This window comes from Salmo salar, chromosome 19 (assembly GCF_965601325.2).
Source record: "Salmo salar chromosome 19, fSalSal1, whole genome shotgun sequence".
In the NCBI taxonomy this organism is placed as follows: Eukaryota; Metazoa; Chordata; class Actinopteri; order Salmoniformes; family Salmonidae; genus Salmo; species Salmo salar.
The window spans coordinates 66,770,431-66,792,634 of NC_138309.1; the positions used below are offsets into that span (position 1 = coordinate 66,770,431).

Below are 22,204 nucleotides of genomic sequence, written 5' to 3' on the forward strand. Positions count from 1 at the left end.
ATGTAGTATATCTGAAGAATATGTTGGATAGAATAGTATATGTACAGCAATAGTTGAATAAGATGGCCTTGACTGGAATACAGTACATACACATGAAATGGGTAAAACAATATGTAAACATTATTAAAGTGACCTGTGTTCCATGTCTATGTACAGAGGCCAGCAGCCTCTAAGGTGCAGGGTTGAGGAGCCCGTTGTCAGCCGGCTAGTGACAGTGACTAAGTTCAGGGTAGGGTACTGGGTGGAGGCTGGCTGGTGATAGCTATTTAACAGTCTGATGGCCTTGAGATAGAAGCAGTTTTTGATGCACCTGTACTGACCTCGCCTTCTGGATGATAGCAGGGTGAACAGGCTGTACCTCTGGTGGCTGAGATGGCTGAGGTCCTTGATGATCTTCTTGGCCTTCCTGTGACACCAGGTGCTGTAGATCTCCTGGAGGGTAGGCAGTGTGCCCCGGTGATGTGTTGGGCAGACCGCACTACCCTCTGGAGAGCCCTACAGTTGCGGACGGTGCAGTTGCCGTACCAGGTGGTGATACAGCCCGACAGGATGCTCTCAATGGTGCATCTGTAAAACTTTGAGGGTCATAGAGGCCAAGCCAAATTTATTCAGCCTCCTGAGGTTGAAGAGGCACTGTTGTGCTTTCTTCAGCCTCCTGAGGTTGAAGAGGCACTGTTGAGCCTTCTTCACCATACTGTCTGTGTGAGTGGACCATTTCAGATTATTCGTGATGATTACACCAAGGAACTTGAAGCTATTCACCTTCTCCACTACATACAAGGTAATCAACAACTCTTAAGTAAAGAAGAGATTTTGATGTGTCTTAGATGTTTTATATCCCTTTATGTGCTTGAGAGAAGGTTACATGTGCTCTTGGGTGTGCACAGTCTAAAAAACAGTTTGAGCTTTAAAGTGATCACTTACAGTATGTTTTGACCCGAAGCATTGCCTCCGCTTGACAACGCTTTGCATCAAAAGATTGGCCGCTTCGTGGGCGTAGGCGTGAACATATTCAAGTAAGTAAATACATTTTGAAAAGTATAAAAAACAATGTATTATTAGCTAGTTTTTTAGCTAGCTGGCTACAGCAGGCCACTGTGTGTAGGCTAATGAGCTGGCCAGCCAACTTTAGAACTTTACAGTACATACTGTAAGTGAAATATCATCATCGGGCTAACTTCATATTAGCTTGTTATCTTGATGTAGGCCTATTTATCATTGTAAATTAAAAACACATGCTCCAAATATATTTGTAGAAAACAGCAATGAAAGCTGGTGAAAGGGAGAAAGTAGGCTACTCGTTAGATAGTGCAGGTATAGTGCATTTGGAACGTATTCAGCCCCCTTGACTTTTCCCACATTTTGATATGTTACAGCCTTGTTCCAAAATTGATTAAATTGTTTTTTTTACCTCATCAAACTACACACAATGCCCCATAATGACAAAGCAAAAACAGTCTACTGTTGAAGCACCTTTGGCAGCGATTACAGCCTCGAGTCTTCTTGGGTATGACGCTACAAGCTTGGCACAGGTGTATTTGGGGAGTTTCGCCCATTCTTCTCTTCAGGTCCTCTCAAGCTCTGTCAGGTTGGATGGGGAGCGTCCCTGCATAGCTATTTTCTGGTCTCTCCAGGAATGTTCGATCGTGTTTTCAAGTTCGGGCTCTGGCTAGGCCACACAGTGACATTCAGAGACTTGTTCTGAAGCCGCTCCTGCGTTGTCTTGGCTGTGTACTTAGGGTCGTTGTCCTATTGGAAGGTGAACCTTCGCCCCAGTCCTGAGCGCTCTGGAGCAGGTTTTCATCAAAGAACTCTCTGAACTTTGCTCCGTTCATCTTTCCCTCGATCCTGCCTAGTCTCCCAGTCATTGCTTCTGAAAAACATCCCCACAGCATAATGCTGCCACCACCATGCTTCACCGTAGGGATGGTGCCAGATTTCCTCCAGATGTGATGCTTGGCATTCAGGCCAATGCGTTCAAATTTGTTTTCATCAGACCAAAGAATCTTTTTTCTCATAGTCTGAGAGTCCTATAGTTGCTTTTTGACAAACTCCAAGCGGGCTGTCATGTGCCTTTTACTGAGGAGTGGCTTCTGTCTGGCCACTCTACCATAAAGGCCTGATTGGTGGAGCGCTGCAGAGATGGTTGTCCTTCTGGAAGGCTCTCCCATCTCCACAGAGGAACTCTGGAACCCATATGATTCTTGGTCACCTCCCTGACCAAGGCCCTTCTTGGTCAGTTTGGCGGCCAGCTCTAGGAAGAGTCTTGATGGTTCCAAACTTTTTCCATTTAACAATGATGGAGGCCACTGTGTTCTTGGGGACCTTCAATGCTGCAGACATTTTTTGGTACCCATCCCCAGATCTGTGCCTCGACACAATCCTGTCTCGGAGCGCTACGGACAATTCCTTTGACCTCATGGCTAGGTTTTTGCTCTGACATGCATTGTCAACTGTGGGACCTTATATAGACAGGTGTGTGCCTTTCCAAATCATGTCCAATCAATTGGATTTACCCCAGGTGGACTCAAATCAAGTTGTAGAAACATCTCAAGAATGATCAATGGAAATAGGATGCACCTGAGCTCAATTTCGAGTCTCATAGCAAAGGGTCTGAATACTCATGTAAATATTTTTCATACATTTAATACACTTTTTTAAAATTGTTTTTGCTTTGTCATGGGGTATTGTGTGTAGATTGATGAGGAACATTTTTATTTAATCACTTTTAGAATAAGGCTGTAACGTAAAAAAATGTGAAAAGTAAAGGTGTCTGAATACTTAACGAATGCAGTGTATGTTTGTGGGAGGACATTATGAAAATATTCACCATTTCTGATCTCTAAAATGGAAAACTATAGCAACATATTAGGGGCTGTTTAATTGTAATATAATGAAGCCTGTTTCTTTGTGATGTTGTCTCTCCTCAGATATGGAGAGCTGTGAAAGCCTGTCTGCAGATGAAGAGGTCCCAATGAATGGCCTAAGAGACTGCTGGCAAATACTTATATGCCATGGGTTGTATGTGTACTCATGTTAGCAAATGTTATATGAAAGAATACAGTTAAAAATCACACACAATGTAGGCTATAAACTTATTGCAAGTGGAGCAGGCCAATCCTGCTCCTGGAGCTATGCTGGGTGTGCAGGCTTCTATTCCAGCACAGCACTAACACACCTGATTCAACTTATCAAACCTAATGATTTGATAATAATGTGTTGTTATTGCTGGGTTGGAATATATGTCTGCTCACCCAGTGGCTCAGGGAGTGGAGCAGGGTTGGTCACCTTTGAAATGATGCTTTAGTAATAATAGCCTACTTACTAAAATGTCTATAATTTACAAACAAGTTTGCTTATTTGTACATTTTGAAATGATATGTTGATTCATTCAATGTGGATTCATTGACGTGAAGGGTTTAAACTTATTTTAATTGTCAACTTAAAACCATTATTAAAGATTAACTAGTGTCAATGTTCACAGATCAAAATTCTGCAATAAAAGGGGGTGAAGAGGATCTGTCTCTAATTTGTCTGTGTTTCTATGTTGATTTCTCCGATGAACATGACTTTTTTTTTGTCCTGTTATGATCTCTCCAGTCTGTTTTTATTCGATTGTCACGCTCTCTCAGGATATCAGCCATGTCAACTTATCATAATGTCATGCATCACCAATGCAGCCATATGCCTTCAGTATGATGGCATGTGCAATGCGCCCTTTGTCATTGTGCATCTGATGCAAAGAATTACTAAACTCACACTTTGTTTGTTGATCTAGCTAAATATTTTCAATTTAGAATGATACCAGTAGATATGAGGCTAACCAAAAGCCAGATTTTCTATGTCATTTTTCTGACATAATATATTTGTTAAGTGCAAATCCAACCCTTGTATTCTGGGTACAGCACTGTATGTGAAAATAAGGAGCTGAAATGTGTAGGCTAATTATAACATTTAAAAAAGGGAAATAGTGGGGACGTGGGGAGTGTTGTAATTCTACCTTGTTTATTTGCTGAGAATGCTTTTATAATATAGAGACAAAATCAGAAGGTCAATTGCATGGAGGAAGTTTGCAGAGATTGTTGGTGTTGATGGTGAGTGAATAGAGATTTTCTCACAATTTACTTTACCCAAAATACCCATTCATGTGTATTTTACATGCAGACCTGTGTACTGTATTTTATAGGAAGTGAGCTCTAATCATCTATGTCATTACACAGGTATAAGAGCCATGAGCTATAATTTATAAGAATCATAACGTTAAGATACCATAATCCAATTGGTAGCATATTGAATGGGAAATTCATGCTTAGTGCTTTATTTACAATGTTATAATTTGTGTTACTATAAATTTCTATCATTTGGTGGGAAAATTTCACAATTGAATTTAGTTAACACATTCACAAATGGTGGCTTTGATCACAATTTTGAAGTTTAGGCCTAGGTTGATTGAGGTTCATAACTAGCTAGCAGCACAAGCAAACATTGTTGTGCAAACTTCTCTTCATGCACCATCAACACCAACAATCTCTACAATCCTCCTTCATGACGTTGACCTTTTTGATTTTGACTCTGTATTCTAGCAAAGCAACCTCATATATAATTGAAAAACAGAACCGATGATTAGTTTTCTTCCATCTTTTTTTATTTTGCTTTGCTCGGAACAAATGACTGGCGGAACTACTATGTGTTTTATGAACTGAAGATTTTCAAATAAACATCTGCTCCTCACCTGATTGGTTAACGGCGGCGGTGGCCGGGTGAAATTTGAATAAAGTAGTGAAGCGCTCCAGCAGGGTTCTCTTCGCTCACCTTCACACAATCCCTTCACATTTCTCTTCATGCCCTTGTTGAAAATGAATGGGGGAGGAACTTCTCCTGCCGTACTGTCTGTACTGAGTGATACAATAATAGGGCTCAATCCTAACTTGAGGTTACACACACAAGCTCTTATAAGTACAAACCAAGGGCCATTTCTCCTGCTCTGGGGATACTGTATGAGCTGAGCTCAGCAGAATGTTGTAGAAGAGGAGGATAAGGTCACTCCCAGGGTGGCCATTCATTGCGTTGTGAGCAGCACTCAGTCACGCTAGTAAAGGGCACTTTAGAGTGTACAGCTTCCTCTCTCCATCATACAGAGATAAAGAGAGAAATAGAGAGAGAGATGCAGAAACAGACAGACAGCGAGAGAGAGACAGAAATACAGTATAAGAGAGAGAGAAAGCCAAAGAGGGTGTTTGTGTGTGAGAGAGAGAGAGAGAGAAAGAGAGAGAGACTGTGAGGTCCAAGTGAGTTGGGAATGGAAACAAAGGAAAGTGCATATGGCTTGATAGAGAGGGAGATAAGGAATGGACAAGGGGGCAAGTAAGAGAGATGGCATATTCTGATAGAAAGAGAAAGAGGGAGTGAGGGAGAGAAAGAGAGGGAACATTTGTGCCCGACAAAGGGGATCTCTGTCAGTGTAGGGTGTCTGGTGTCCTTTCTAGTTGGGCGGGGGGTGGAGGGGTGTAATGAAGGGGGTGGTGGGCGTGGTGGGGGAGGGGGTAGTAAAAGAGGGAGAAGTCATGATGATGAGAGAGGAGGAAATGTCATGAACTAGTAGTAGATATAGGCAGCAGGTAGCCTAGTGGTTAAGAGTGTTGGGCCAGTAACAGAAAGGTCTCTGTTTCGAATCCCCAAGCTGACTTGGTGAAAAATCTGTTGATGTCCTTGAGTAAGGGTTGGGGGGAAATAGCAATTATCAAAAGAAGTGAAAAAAGTTGTCAATTAGGCAGTCAATCAGCTTAGTTCCCTTTAATGACAGTCAATTTGTTTAGAAATCCAATCGAAGCATTTGCGGTTTTTCTTGTGTTGGGGGTAATGTAAATAGTCCGGGTAGCCATTTGATTAGCTGTTCAGGAGTCCTCACAAGGCACCCCAACCTACGTCCCAGATATCGCTGTCTCTTTTTCATGCAAATGACGGGGATTTAGCCTTGTCGGGCGCCTGAAGTGAAATCCTTCACGTCCGACTCGTTAAAGAAAAAATGAACATCCTCAAATGCTACAGGGTTAAGCTACAGAAGCCAGGTTAGAGTAATGTACATCAGTAGAAAGGGGTAAAGAAAGGATAACCAGAAAGAGAGAGAAAGAAGCGCTGGCGTCAGCCACCTGCGCCTAAGCTGTGTTCTGCTGAGTAGGCTGGACCCACGGAGAGGCCACTTGACTGGAGCACAAGGCTCATTGAACACAGCAGGTGGACCATTCACTGACCTGGCAGTCACAGGAGGCCATAGTCACCTAGCAGTCAGAGAAACAAGCATCAGCCAGAATCTTTTTTTAAAACACCTGCAATCTACCAGTAAACTAGCGGCCAGACAAAACAATCAGACTAACTGGCTGTTATTAACAACACCTGCAATAAAACATGCATCACTAGAACTGATCTGCAGTCAGACAGAAAAATAAGTTTGAACAAACTAGGCCTCAGGTAAATCAGTAGGCTAGCTAGTCAGTCACACAGTCACACAAGCCTGTAAATTGCACACAAAATAAAATAAAATATCTTTTTTTTTTTGTATTCATGGTCAGAGCTGCTATGAAGTTATGACTAGGACGCTTAATAACATGAGATATGAAATATGGGAAAGCAGTCAAAGATTTTAAAAAAAAATGTATGTACAAATGTGATGTTCAATGTATTTCTAATCTTAGAATTCTGTACAGTTCAAATGTAGCGGTCTCATTAAGCAAAAACACAATTACATGTCAAACTAATTGAACACTTCCTGTCATTAACATTGGTCACACTAAGACAGCATACTAAAAATGTATCCTCTCCTTCCATACTACTGACCCCTCTCCTGACCTGCTCCCCTTGAGTCGCAATCACAACAAGGTCTCACTAATTATTTCATCACATTAGTGTAAAAACGACTACCATCTCCTTCCCCAATGCAAAGCAACTCTCCTGAGTAATTTAGTGCTGTCGGATGAGTTCCTGTTGATGTGAGTAACTGTAAGTAAATGACAGACGTGGATAGTTTTCCACATCAGCAGCCAGCGCTGAGGAGTGAACATGTACGCTAGGCGTTAATGGTGGAGAGAGAGGGAAAGTGGGCCGGATGGATGGAAGCACGGGCTCTTACTCTGGTAATGACTCCTTGGGGGTATGGGAAATGACCAAGTGATGTGGGATGGATAGGAGGAGGAAGTCAAGTGTGTGTGTGTGTGTGTGTGTGTGTGTGTGTGTGTGTGTGTGTGTGTGTGTGTGTGTGTGTGTGTGTGTGTGTGTGTGTGTGTGTGTGTGTGTGTGTGTGTGTGTGTGTGTGTGTGTGTGTGTGTGTGTGTGTGGGGAGATGTTCTCTGTTAAGTATACCCACCTTCTCCTGGGTTTTCGAGCTACTCCTCAAAATGGAGTCAATTATTGACAGTTACAGGACAAGAGAGAGATGAAGCATGGTGTGTGGGTGGGTGTGTGTGTGGTGTGTGCATGAGGTTGAGCTTAAGGGGGGATTGTCTACAGTCCAGGCCCAGGGCTACATGTGCCGTATTCAACTCCTGTAGGCTCACTCCTGTTTCCATCCTTGGGGCCTATACCCACCTCACATCTTAGATCCCTAAAACCTCCATATGGGCAGGGTATCAGGACCCACAATATGTTTCTCCATCTCCCACCACCTGTGACAGAGGGAACAGTCTCCATATTGAGGCTCCAGGCTGGGCTTATAGAGGTGGGCGGTGACCCCCTTATCAGGCCTCTCCCTGAATATATGCAGGTGTTTGTATGAAACTCAAACTGATAGCAATACTTCAAATATGGAGATAGATACAGAGGGCTGAATCCTGTTCTCAATGCATTATCTGCCTGATAGTTCAAGTGGCAAATGTGTATTTCAAGACAGGATTCGGACAAAACTGAAGTAGATGTTGATTGTATGGTGGGTTAAGATAGTGTGGGAAAGGACTTAATATTTGATATTGTACAAAGGAGGGAGTTTAGCAGTAAGTCGTCGTTCAATACATGTTAACTGATACAATATCAAATCAAATCAAACGTTATTTGTCACATGCGCCGGTGTAGACCTTACAGTGAAAAATGCTTACTAACAAGCCCTTTAACCAACAATGCAGCTTTAAGAAAAATAAGTGTGAAGAAAGTATTTACTAAAATAAACTGAAGTAAAATGTTTTTAAAGAGCAACAATAAAATAACAGTAGTGAGGCTGTATACGGGGGGTACCGGTACAGACTCAATGTGTGGGGGCACAGGTTATTCGAGGTAATTGAGGTAATATGTACATGTAGGTAGAGGTAAAGTGACTATACATCGATAAGAGTAGCAGCAGCATAAAAATTGGGGGCAATGCAAATAGTCCGAGTAGCCACTTGATTAGCTGTTCAGGAGTCCTCACAAGGCACCCCGACCTACGTCCCAGATATCGCCGTCTCTTCTTCATGCAAATGACGGGGATTTGGGACTTGTCGGGTGTCTGAAGTGAAATCCTTCACGTCCGACTCATTAAAGAAAAAAAATCTTTGTCCAGTACGAGGTGAGAAATCGCTGTTCTGATATCCAGAAGCTCTTTTCGGTCATAAGAGATGATGGCAGAAACATTATGTACAAAATAAGTTACAAATAACGCGAAAAAACACACACAATAGCACTATTGGTTAGGAGCCTGTAAAACGGCAGCCATGAGGACATGATGGCGCCGGAGTGGATGGCTGCCATTTTATTGGCTCTTAACCAACCGTGCTATTTTTTATTTTTTTTTTCACGTTGTTTGTAACTTATTTTGTACATAATGTTGCTGCTACCGTCTTTTATGACCGAAAAGAGCTTCTGGACAGCGATTACTCACCTCGAATTGGACAAATAATTTTTCTTTAATGAGTTAAACGGGAAGGATACACTCCAAACACCCGAACAGGCCCTCATCCCTGTCATTCGCAGGAGAAAGAAACAGAGATTTCATGGAAAGAGATCGGGGTGCCTTGTGAGGATCAGGCCACGAGTGGCTAATCTGCCTTTGCCATCCGTACTGTTAGCCAACGTTCAATCTCTGGAAAATAAATGGGACGAACTGAAAGCACGTATATCCTACCAACAGGACATTAAAAACTGTAATATCTTATGTTTCACCGAGTCGTGGCTGAACGATGACATTAATAACATACAGCTGGCAGGTTATACTCTCTATCGGCAGGATAGAACAGCAGCCTCTGGTAAGACAAGGGGCGATGGCCTATGTATATTTGTAAACAACAGCTGGTGCACACATGGTGTCTAAGGAAGTATTGAGGTTTTGCTTGCCTGAGGTAGAGTATCTCATGATAAGCTGTAGACCACACTATCTACCTAGATAGTTTTCATCTGTATTTTTCGTAGCTGTCTACATACCACCACAGACTGATGCTGGCACTAAAACCGCACTCAATGAGCTGTATACTGCCATAAGCAAACAGGAAAACTCTCATCCACAGGTCGGCGCTCCTAGTGGCTGGGGACTTTAATGCAGGGAAACAAATCAGTTTTACCTCATTTCTATCAGCATGTTAAATGTAAATAAAATTCTAGACCACCTTTACTCCACACACAGAGACGCGTGCAAAGCTCTCCCTCGCCCTCCATTTGGAAAATCTGACCATAATTCTATCCTCCTGATTCCTGCTTACAAGAAAAATTAAAGCAGGAAGCACAAGTGACTCAGTCTATAAAGAAGTGTTCTGATGAAGCAGATGCTAAACTACAGGAATGTTTTGCTATCACAGACTGGATATGTTCCGGGATTCTTCCGATGGCATTGAGGAGTACACCACATCAGTCGCTGGCTTCATCAATAAGTGCATCGATGACGTCGTCCCCACAGTGACTGTACGTACATACCCCAACCAGAAGCCATAGATTATAGGCAACATTCGCACTGAGCTAAAGGGTAGAGCTGCCACTTTCAAGGAACAGGACTCTAACCTTGAAATCCCGCTATGCCCTCTGACGAACCATCAAACAGGCAATTAGGGTTGCACATTTTGGGGCATATTCAGAGGTGGAAACTTTTTGTGGGAATTAACAGGAATATATGGGAATTAATGGGGATATATTTGGATTAAAGGAAATATATGCAAATAAATATTAATGCCATTTAAATGTAGATGTTTTTTGCATTGGATATATTTACCATATCATATGGAGACAGAAATATAAACATTTTACCTTATCATAAGTAGACATAATTGCAAATTATGAAATCCTTCCAACAGAAATAAAAACAACTATTTAGTTACGAATTTAACTTTAATTAAATGAGTTGACTCTTCACATGGGATGATTTCACTGAACAACAAAAGAAAGGGAATATTGAATGATCCCCAATGATCCATCGCATCTCCCAAAAATGTTTTCAACATACACCTGTAAAATGATAGTCTAGAAACTAAAGCTTTGGTTGTCTTCCTCTCAGGCTTCCATATCTTCTCCCTGGACCTCCTCAATGTCCACCTCTTGAACATCACTCTGAGGCCTCATCTTCACTGTCACTTTCCAACTTTATTGAGGATGGCTCGTTGTCAGGCTCAAAAAGCCTCAAATTTGCTCAGATGGCCACCAATTTTTCAACCCTTGTATTGGTCAGCCTGTTGCGTGCTTTGGTGTGTGTGTTCCCAAACAAGGACCAGTTGCCCTCTGAGGCGACTGATGTTGGTGGGATTTGGAGGATGATGGAGGCAACAGGAGAAAGAGCCTCAGATCAACAAAGTCCCTTCCACCAGGTGGCTGATGAGATATGTTGGCACGACTGCCATATTGCATCTCCATCCCAAAGCCCTTGCTTGGAAGTGTACTTCGCCAGACTGCCAAGAACCTTGCCCTCATCCAGGCCAAGGTGGCGAGATAAAGTAGTGATGACACCATAGGCCTTGTTGATCTCTGCACCAGACAGGATGCTCTTGCCAGCATACTTGGGGTCCAACATGTACGCTTTGGCGTGTATGGGCTTCAGGCAGAAGTCTTCACACTTTTTGATGTATTTCAGAACTGCAGTTTCCTCTGCTTGGAGCAACAGTGAAGTGGGCAGGGCAGTACGGATTTCTTCTCTTACATCTGCAAGCAGAGTCTGAACATCAGACAGGATGGCATTGTCTCCCTCAATCTGTGCAATGGCTACTGCTATAGGTTTCAGGAGTTTCAGGCTGCTTACCACTCTCTCCCAAAATACATAATTCAGGAGGATCTTCTTGATGGGGCTGTCCATATCAGCAGACTGTGACATGGCCATTTCCTGGAGAGACTCCTTCCCCTCCAAGAGACTGTCAAACATGATGACAACACCACCCCAATGGGTGTTGCTGGGCAGCTTCAATGTGGTGCTCTTATTCTTCTCACTTTACTTGGTGAGGTAGATTGATGCTATAACTTGATGACCCTTCACATACCTAACCATTTCCTTGGCTCTCTTGTAGTGTATCCATTGTTTTCAGTGCCATGATGTTCTTGAGGAGCAGATTCAATGCATGAGCAGCACAGTCAATGGGTGTGATGTGAGAGTAGGACTCCTCCACTTTAGACCAAGCAGCCTTCATGTTTGCAGCATTTTCTGTCACCGGTGCAAATACCTTCTGTGGTCCAAGGTCGTTGATGACTGCCTTCAGCTCATCTGCAATGTAGAGACCGATGTGTCTGTTGTCCCTTGTGTCTGTGCTCTTGTAGAATACTGGTTGAGGGGTGGAGAGGATGTAGTTTATTATTCCTTGCCCACAAACATTCAACCACCTATCAGAGATGATTGCAATAGTTTGCTTTCTTTATGATTTGCTTGACCTTCACTTGAACTCTGTTGAACTCTGCATCCAGCAAATGAGTAGATAAAGCATGTCTGGTTGGAGGGGTGTATTCTGGGCGAAGAACATTCAGAAATCTCTTCCAATACACATGCCTGTGAGCATCAGATGTGAACCAGTTACGTGCACAGCTTGAACATCAGCATTTCTGTGACAACGTTCCTCCATTGAGTCAAAAAATCTTGTGATTCCAGGAGGAGGGGTGAACTGTTGCTATCGAAAAGGTGTCTTATTCATAATTTTCACCTCGAATAGAAGTAGAGGGACTTTTGTCAGAGGTTGCTAATTGTGAGCGTTGAGGGAACTTAATGCACTTTGCCAGATGATTCTGCATCTTTGTTGCATTCTTCACATATGATTTGGCACAGTATTTGCAAATGTACACAGCTTTTCCTTCTACATTAGCTGCAGTGAAATGTCTCCACACATCACAGTATTTGCAAATGTACACAGCTTTTCCGTCTACATTAGCTGCAGTGAAATGTCTCCACACATCAGAGTGCCCGTGGCATTTTCCTGTAAAGATTAGAAAAAATGAGTAAAAAACCCCAAATATAGTAGTTAAGCAGTTAGATTAAACAAGTCCTTTGTAAGATAAATGTTTTAAAATGAAACATGTATGGAAACAGGTGAATTAACACTCCTCAGTTAGCAGGCTCAAGCAAGCTAAAACCCATATGGTAGTAGAAACTAACTAGCAGAAATTGTGAACAAGTTAGAAATTATTTAAACACACTTTGTTGAATGCTACTATGTATGTCATGTAAAATATATTCACCCAATATTGTAATCTAAACCCAATATTGTAATCAAAACCAGAAAGCATGTAGTCCTTGGCTCAGACAGTGTAGTAGTGTGGGCTCAATAGCATCTCATTAGTGTGCAAGATCTTGAGAATCAAATGTACATGTGATGGAAGAGTGCACTGCACATGTGATGGAAGAATGCACTGTGCATGCAGATCAGACGCTTGCAATTCCATTGAATTGGATATAGTTTAACTGAAATATGCCACAAGACCTAGAATTGCCTTATGTGTATCCCACAAAAAAGGTTCACTGTTATGAGCTAACTTTTTGGATGAATTTAAGCAAAATTCCCCAAATTCCAGGGCTTAACTTCTCATTGAAAATTTCCAGAAAAATTCCCTAGCGTCAATACAGGACTAAGATCAAATCGTACTACACCGGCTCCGACACTTGTCAGATGTGGCAGGGCTTGCAAACTCTTACAGACTACAAAGGGAAGCACAGCCGAGAGCTGCCCAGTGACACAAGCTTACCAGACGAGCTAAATAACTTTTATGCTCTCTTCGAGGTAAGTAACAGTGAAACATGGATGAGAGCATCAGCTGTTCCGGACGACTGTGTGATCACGCTCTCCGCAGCCGATGTGAGTAAGACCTTTAAACAGGTCAACATTCACAAGGCCGCAGGGCCAGATGGATTACCAGGACTTGTACTCCGACCATGCGCTGACCAACTGGCAAGTGTCTTCACTGACATTTTAAAACCTCTCCCTGTCTGAGTCTGTAATACCAACATGTTTCAAGCAAACCACCATACTCGCTGTGCCCAAGAACACTAAGGTAACCTGCCTAAATGACTACCGACCCGTAGCACTCACGTCTGTAGCCATGAAATGCTTTGAAAGGCTGGTCATGGCTTACATCAACACCATTATCCCAGAAACCCTTTACCCACTCCAATTTGCATACCGCCCCAACAGATCCACAGATGATGCAATCTCTATTACACTCCACACTGCCCTTTCACACCTGGACAAAAGGAACACTTATGTGAAAATGCTATTCATTGACTACAGCTCAGCGTTCAACACCATAGTTCCCTCAAAGCTCATCACTAAGCTAAGGACCCTGGGACTTAACACCTCCCTCTGCAACTGGATCCTGGACTTCATGACGGGCCACCCCCAGGTGGAAAGGGTAGGTAACAACACATCCGCCACGCTGATTCTCAACACGGGGGCCCTCAGGGGTGCATGCTCAGTCCCCTCCTGTACTCCCTGTTCACTCATGACTGCACTCCAACACGATCATTTAGTTTGCCGATGACACAACAGTGGCACTGATCTCCGACAACGAAGAGACAGCCTATAGGGAGGAGGTCAGAGAACTGACCGTATGGTGCAAGGACAACAACCTCTCCCTCAACGTGATCAAGACAAAGGAGATGATTGTGGACTACAGGAAAAGGAGGCCCGAGCATGCCCCCATTCTCATCAACTGGGCTGTAGTGGAGCAGGTTGAGAGCTTCAAGTTCCTTGGCATCCACATCACCAACAAACTAACGTGGTCCAAGCACACCAAGACAGTCGTGAAGAGGGCACGACAAAACCTATTCCCCCTCAGGAGACTGAAAAGATTTGGCATGAGTCCTCAGATCCTCAAAAGGTTTTACTGCTGCACCATCAAGAGCATCCTGATGGGTTGCATCACTGCCTGGTATGGTAGAGGGTAGTGCGTATGGCCCAGTACATCACCGGGGCCAAGCTTCCTGCCATCCAGGCGGTGTCAGAGGAAGGCCCTAAAATTGTCAAAGTCTCCAGCCAACCTAGTCATAGACTGTTCTCTCTGCTACCGCACGGCAAGCAGTAACGGAGCACCAAGTCTAGGTCTAAGAGGCTTCTAAACAGCTGCTACCCCCAAGCCATAAGACTCCTGAACATCTAATCAAATGGCTCCCCAGACTATTTGCATTGCCCCCCCCCCCCCCTTCTACTCTCTGTTATTATCTATGCAAAATCACTTTAATAACTCTACCTACTTGTACATATTACCTCAATTACCTCAACACCGGTGCCCCCGCACATTGACTCTGTACCGGTACCCCCTGTATATAGCCCCGCTACTGTCATTTTTTCTGCTGCACTTTAATTATTTGTTATTTTAATCTCTTACTTTTTAGGTATTTTCTTAAAACTGCATTGTTGGTTAAGGGCTTATAAGTAAGCATTACACCTGTTGTATTCGGCGCATGTGACAAATACATTTTGATTTGATTTGATCTCCTCCGGCGCCATCTCTCATGAAATTCTATAACGGATTTGTATGCCTCTATCTAGTATCACATCAGATATGTTCACGGTTCATATATATTTACTGTATATTTACTGTACATGAATACACAACAGTCAATTATATTCACTCCATTCCTCTCCCACTTTTTATTCTCACCACCATCTTCTTCTTTTCTTCTCCTGCAGATCCGAACCTGCTGCTCTTCTCCTCCATCTCACCCCCTCCCTCTGGGGGCTCGTCCCTGCCCTCGTTCACTGACGATGACAACCTTTTCCCATACGGCCCCACGGAGACCGCCACCACCACCACCACTACCAGTACAATCAAGTTCATAGGTGACGAGCTGAACAAGAACCTCATCCCCATTTACTGTTCCATCTTGGCAGCCGTTGTGGTGGGCCTCGTAGCCTTCATCATCTTTAAGAGGTGAGGAAGAAGAGCAGATGGGATGGGACTTCAATGAGGAATGGTGTTGTATTGTAATATTTAAGGGAACCAATCTACAGGAAGCAATGTTCGATACATGAGATTTTCAAGACATGAGGTATTCATAAGAGTCAAGAAATCTGATCTGATAATAAAGTTACTCTATTTCATATTTCATGAAGTAATCTGCCACTTTTCTGGGTGAGGGCACAAGCCCCTGACATTCAGCCTGGGGATCCCCAACGTCTGTTCAGAGAAAACGGCCTATTTTGTGCTACATTTGAGTTGCTATCCTTTTAAACCTTTTACATCCACTTCCCACGGACCCCTGCATAATATTAAATGCCTATTTTTCCAACTCTACACTCTCTACACGGCACTGCTAGCTTTAGTGTGATGATCTGACGCGCTTTCAGCTCAAGAAAGGGGTTTCAAAACAAACAGACCAGAACACGGTTGGGTGAGCATCGATGCTTGCGGCAGTCGGCACCGGGGGCAGAAGGGGGGCTATGAAATATTCAGATACCCCATCAAAGGGTGTCACTTTGACCCACTTCCGCCCCATGAGCATGAAAAGCAGACTATGGACATATATAGACAGGGCGCACAATAGGTCAGTTACTATTGACTTATCTGTGAAATTAACATTTCTTTCATAGTTTTTAAAATGTGTAACCTTTATTTATCTAGATTAGTCTCAATAGCTAGGTTTCCATCCAATTTACAACATATTTTCATGTGAATGTTATATAACTTGCCAAATCTGGTTTTCACACATGCTCTCTAAACAACAGTTCGCTGATAAAGTGGACAGGTTATATGACGAGATGGATAACAGCAAGAGCATTTTTATTTGTAATTGGCTGCTAAGCACCGATCATCATGTCACTATACAAATTAAGACCCTCAATATTTACGGGAAAGGAGTATCAAGCTCATCCCCATGGACTTTCACCACCCTGGGAAGTTCATTATAACTTATTTCATCTGTAGCCTAATAAACTGTGCATCCGTTTTCAAGTCACAGTGAGGACCACACAAAATACCTCGACAGGATGGTTATCTTATCAACAATTGCGCAATAAATGGTTTCCCCCACAATTAATTTTACCCACACAAAAAGATCCCACCATGTCGAACGAACAAATTGTACATTACATTATTTATTTTTAAATGTTTTATTTAACCTTTATTTAACAAGGCAAGTCAGTTAAGAACAACTTCTTATTTACAATGACGGCCTACCCCGGTCAAACCTTAACCCGGATGACGCTTGGCCAATTGTGCACCGCCCTATGGGACTCCCAATCACGGCCGGTTGTGATACAGCATGGAATCAAACCAGGGTCTGTAGTGCGTCGCTAGCACTGAGATGCAGTGCCTTAGCCCACTGCGCCATTCAGGAGCCCAACATTACAGCTGTTGTGATTTTTTTCTGTACGTATGACTTTACTCACATAAAAACTGTGGATCGAAATGTGGCTATTGAGAGGAAATCTTGTTGGCACGAGAGACCTGGTTAAAATAGCAGACAGAAATGATGTTCGAATGGGGGTCTGAAGTGCCAGCAACTAAAGGGTCAAAAGTTCCAAAGTGTTTTTTTTATTTTGATCGACTTCAAAGCTTGTTGAGTCTAGGATGAATGTTGTGTTGATGTAACTGACAGGTGTTGACTAATCAGAACAACAGGAGACACATTGGTATGGAAGATGACAGGATTAGATTGAATGTAGTTTAATCAAATAAGGGTGCATAGTATGGAACGCCGTTTGGGTCTTTGCGTGCCAACAAAGATACACATCAAATAACAATATTTGATGTGTCAAATAAGCTTATTACATTTTTTATTTTTTTACATTTTAGTCATTTAGCAGATGCTCTTATCCAGAGCAACTTATAGTAGTGAATACATACATTTCATTTCATGCATTTGTTTTCCTATTTTTATCTTTTTGTACTGGCCCCCCATGGGAATCGAACCCACAACCCTGGCGTTGCACACACCATGCTGGCATTGCAAACACCATGCTCTACCAACTGAGCCACAGGGAAGACCACATGGAAGACCAATGATTGACCAATCAGGACCTGAATATGACTGCACGTCACATAATAATTATACGCATTCATAATTTTTTTACGTAGTTATTACACATTGATTACACTATCACTCGTATTTCATGTCACAACGATTCATCGCTATGTATGCTATGATGCTGGATATGAAAAAAGTTAGCTAGCTGATGGTTGAAAACAATGTTCTTCCCCAAAAACATAGCAAAATGACATAATCTGTTTCAGTAGCTATAGTTAGCAAGATAATTATATAGCTAGGTATCATCATCTAAAATAACCCTGATTTATAAAACAGTTCTTATTGGATTAATGGTGGTCGGACCCATCTATGTGAAGCTAGCCACAATAGTGGACTTTGTGGTTAGCCTTCAAAATAAAAGTATGCCATTGACAGTCATGCAAATAAAAACAAATAGTAGAATTATGCCATAATTGAATAGATCATAATAAACGAGGTTGTAATATTGTCATATAAAATCAACAAAAGACAATAATTTGTTAATTTGACAAAAATCTGTTGAAATCACACTGGATGTATTATACTTTAGAATTGCATTGGGGGCATGCTTATTTCACTGTACAGCCTTACCTATGGATTGTAGATCAATGACATGGAGTATCCGTCTACTCAGTGACACCCAGAGAACATTAGCGTTTTAGCTCTTATTGTTGGACTCTGAAACAACCTAATAGAGCCACATTTATTGTCAACCTATTGAACATTATTCCAGAGGAAAAACAATACTGCGTGGATGTTTTGAAGTCTTATAACTCTGAGGAGGGAATTGGGAAAAAATATATTGGGTATTGAGTAGACTGATATCCCATTTCATTGATCCCCAATCCTTAGGTAAAGCTGTACAGTGTAATATGAACGTCAATACACACAATAGGCTGACTGGGGAGGTGATTTCACACAGTCACAGTCCCGCGATAAGAGCTACAACGCTAATATTTGTGTAAACTCTTCGCAGTTGTGTTCTGTGGGTGTCACCGAGTAGACTGATACCACATTTCATTGCTTCACATTCCAACCTTGTCTAACGTTATCTAGTCTAAATATGGCATGATTCCACCAATTGTAACCTTCTGCAATACTTTCAAAGACGAACTTTTATTTTGAAGGCAAAACGCAAATTCCACTATTGTGGCTAACTTCACAACACATAGCCCGGTCCCGGCGAGCGTCACTAGATGAAGCTAGTTGACTGCTTATAACGTTAGCTTTGGGCAACAGGGTTAAGTAGTTGGCTAGCTATTTATTTTCATGAACTGAAGTTCAAATTCAATAGGCGAACAACAAGTGGCTATCTAGCTAATACTTACGCACTAGGATTGCTAAATCATTGCTAAGAATAATGAAAAGGACTTCAGTTTCTACTGGTCATTGTTTTCAGGTACCAAGCTAAAGCTAGCTAGCTACCCCAGAAGTAGCGGTCAAACAAATAATGCCTTATTACCAATTGTGGTATTATAAACACATCGTCCGTGGCCAGTGTGTGCTTGTTTGCAGACTTTTTTGTACAGCTTTGACAGTGCTACTGATAGTGGTGGCACTTGGATTGCACATGCAAATTCAGCACACACAACATATAATAGAATTGTGTTATTTGACGTGTATCTTTTTTGACACGCAAAGACCCAAACGGCGTTCCATAGCTAAGGGAGCATGTGGGAATGGCAGTGGACTGTGTAGAAAATGAAGTGACTATTGAGAGTTAGTGCCAGCAAGAGAAAATTGGGTTGGGGTTCTATCCTCTGCCAAAGGATTCAACATTCTACCTGTTCATGTATGTTGTTAATTGAAAGTGATGGGGAGGAAGTGAGCGTGTCTTCAGGCGGGCACTAATGGTGGGTGGGATTATCATGGTCAATTAGTCATTTAACCCAATAGAGTCGCTCTTGGCTCTCCAAATTTCCTCTGCATGTTTTAAAATAACCCACTATTACTTTTGTAAAAAGTGTTATTACTATTGCTTAGTTGTAATATTAGTCCTGATGTACCAATGGGTACAGTGAGGGAAAAAAGTATTTGATATCCTGCTGATTTTGTACGTTTGCCCACTGACAAAGAAATGATCAGTCTATAATTTTAATAGTAGGTTTATTTGAACAGTGAGAGACAGAATAACAACAAAAAAATACAGAAAAACGCATGTCAAAAATGTTATAAATTGATTTGCATTTTAATGAGGGAAATAAGTATTTGACCCCTTCTCAATCAGAAAGATTTCTGGCTCCCATGTGTCTTTTATACAGGTAACGAGCTGAGATTAGGAGCACTCCCTTTAAGTCCTACTTAACCCTGTTGCCCAAAGCTAACTCCCTTTAAGTGTGCTCCTAATCTCAGCTCGTTACCTTGTGTAGGTCTACAGTCTTGTCCCTGACATCCTTGGAGAGTTCTTTGGTCTTGGCCATGGTGGAGAGTTTGGAATCTGATTGATTGATTGCTTCTGTGGACAGGTGTCTTTTACACAGGTAACAAACTGAGATTAGGAGCACTCCCTTTAAGTCCTACTTAACCCTGTTGCCCAAAGCTAACTCCCTTTAAGTGTGCTCCTAATCTCAGTTTGTTACCTGTGTAAAAGACACCTGTCCACAGAAGCAATCAATCAATCAGATTCCAAACTCTCCACCATGGCCAAGACCAAAGAACTCTCCAAGGATGTCAGGGACAAGACTGTAGACCTACACAAGGCTGGAATGGGCTACAAGACCATCGCTAAGCAGCTTGTTGAGAAGGTGACAACAGTTGGTGCGATTATTCGCAAATGGAAGAAACACAAAAGAACTGTCAATCTCCCTCAGCCTGGGGCTCCATGCAAGATCTCACCTCATGGAGTTGCAATGATCATGAGAACGGTGAGGAATCAGCCCAGAACTACACGGGAGGATCTTGTCAATGATCTCAAGGCAGCTGGGACCATAGTCACCAAGAAAACAATTGGTAACACTAGGCCGTGAAGGACTGAAATCCTGCAGCGCCCGCAAGGTCCCCCTGCTCAAGAAAGCACATATACATGCCCGTCTGAAGTTTGCCAATGAACATCTGAATGATTCAGAGGACAACTGGGTGAAAGTGTTGTGGTCAGATGAGACCAAAATGGAGCTCTTTGGCATCAACTCAACTCGCCATGTTTGGAGGAGGAGGAATGCTGCCAAGAACACCATCCCCACCGTCAAACATGGAGGTGGAAACATTATGCTTTGGGGGTGTTTTTCTGCTAAGGGGACAGGACAACTTCACCGCATCAAAGGGACGATGGACAGGGCCATGTACCGTCAAATCTTGGGTGACAACCTCCTTCCCTCAGCCAAGGCATTGAAAATGGGTCGTGGATGGGTATTCCAGCATGACAATGACCCAAAACACACGGCCAAGGCAACAAAGGAGTGGCTCAAGAAGAAGCACATTAAGGTCCTGGAGTGGCCTAGCCAGTCTCCAGACCTTAATCCCATAGAAAATCTGTGGAGGGAGCTGAAGGTTCCAGTTGCCAAACGTCAGCCTCGAAACCTTAATGACTTGGAGAAGATCTGAGGAGTGGGACAAAATCCCTCCTGAGATGTGTGCAAACCTGGTGGCCAACTACAAGAAAAGTCTGACCTCTGTGATTGCCAACAAGGGTTTTGCCACCAAGTACTAAGTCGTGTTTTGCAGAGGGGTCAAATACTTATTTCCCTCATTAAAATGCAAATCAATTTATAACATTTTTGACATGCGTTTTTCTGGATTTCTTTGTTGTTATTCTGTCTCTCACTGTCCAAATAAACCTAGCATTAAAATTATAGACTGATCATTTCTTTGTCAGTGGGCAAACATACAAAATCAGCAGGGGATCAAATACATTTTTCCCTCACTGTATCTTAATAAACTAAACTATACAACACCATACAAGGAAACTGAACACTGGTATTCTTGAATTTATCAAATGTTTTTTAACTAACTTTTCAGTCATTAGACCTTCGTCTCTGTGAAGCTGCAAGGGTCATGGCCGGTATTCATAAAGCGCCTCAGAGTAGGAGTGCTGATATAGTATATATACTTTGATACGCTTTATGAATACGGGCCCTGACCTTCATCAGGGCCAAGTCCATTTAAGTCATTTATTAATCCATTTTTATACAATGAGTACTTTCAAAAAAAATCTCTGTCCAGGTGGAACAGCTGTAAGCAGAACAAGCAGGGCGCCAACAACTGCACAGCAAATCAGAACCAGACTCCATCACCGGAGGGGGAGAAGCTGCACAGCGACAGTGGCATATCGGTGGATAGCCAAAGCCTACAGGAGCAGCAAGGCCAGGGGCAGACTCAGGCACAGACAGGTAGGCCTGCACAGAGATACACTCACACACAGGCGAGCACAGATGCATGAGCACGCACACACACACCACTCACACACACACTCACATAGGCGGCACGTCCAATAAGTAAAGCTAAGCTTCCTCTGAAGTAAATTGAATTAAACTTGCCAAAATTATGTAATTACCACTGTCTATACAAAAAGAAATTAAATCCTTCAAAATACTAGCTTCTCTTTTTTTAAAGCGTGGATTGTTTTCAGTCACAAGGCCAGGGCATAACCTACAGTCGGGAAGCGTGCAATTTTGGCAGCGCGCAGCATGTCAAATAGCTGATTGTTGATTTGCGGCTGTCAGTGAAAAGCATCTAAAATAGGCCTAGGCATATCTCAATATTTCTAAATACAATCGTTGGAAAAACAGAGGAGGCAAAGAAAAAACTCTAACCTGTCTTTAGTTAAGCTATCACAATTGTCAACTCCCAATAGGCTATTGAGCAAACAGCACTTAGCCCAATGGCGGGCATATGCCGATATTGAGTAATTTC

The 22,204-nt window shown here is 42.5% G+C and overlaps 1 protein-coding gene across 1 annotated transcript in view; it reads left to right on the forward strand.

Moving 5' to 3' along the window:
- ngfrb (nerve growth factor receptor b) overlaps positions 1-22,204 on the forward strand; it is an 80,631-nt gene that overhangs the window by 52,847 nt on the left and 5,580 nt on the right. Inside the window, exons 5-6 of the mRNA XM_014158637.3 lie at positions 15,042-15,282; positions 21,515-21,681. Of these exons, the coding sequence (XP_014014112.1) occupies positions 15,042-15,282; positions 21,515-21,681 (408 nt within the window). The remainder of the gene's footprint in view (positions 1-15,041; positions 15,283-21,514; positions 21,682-22,204) is intronic.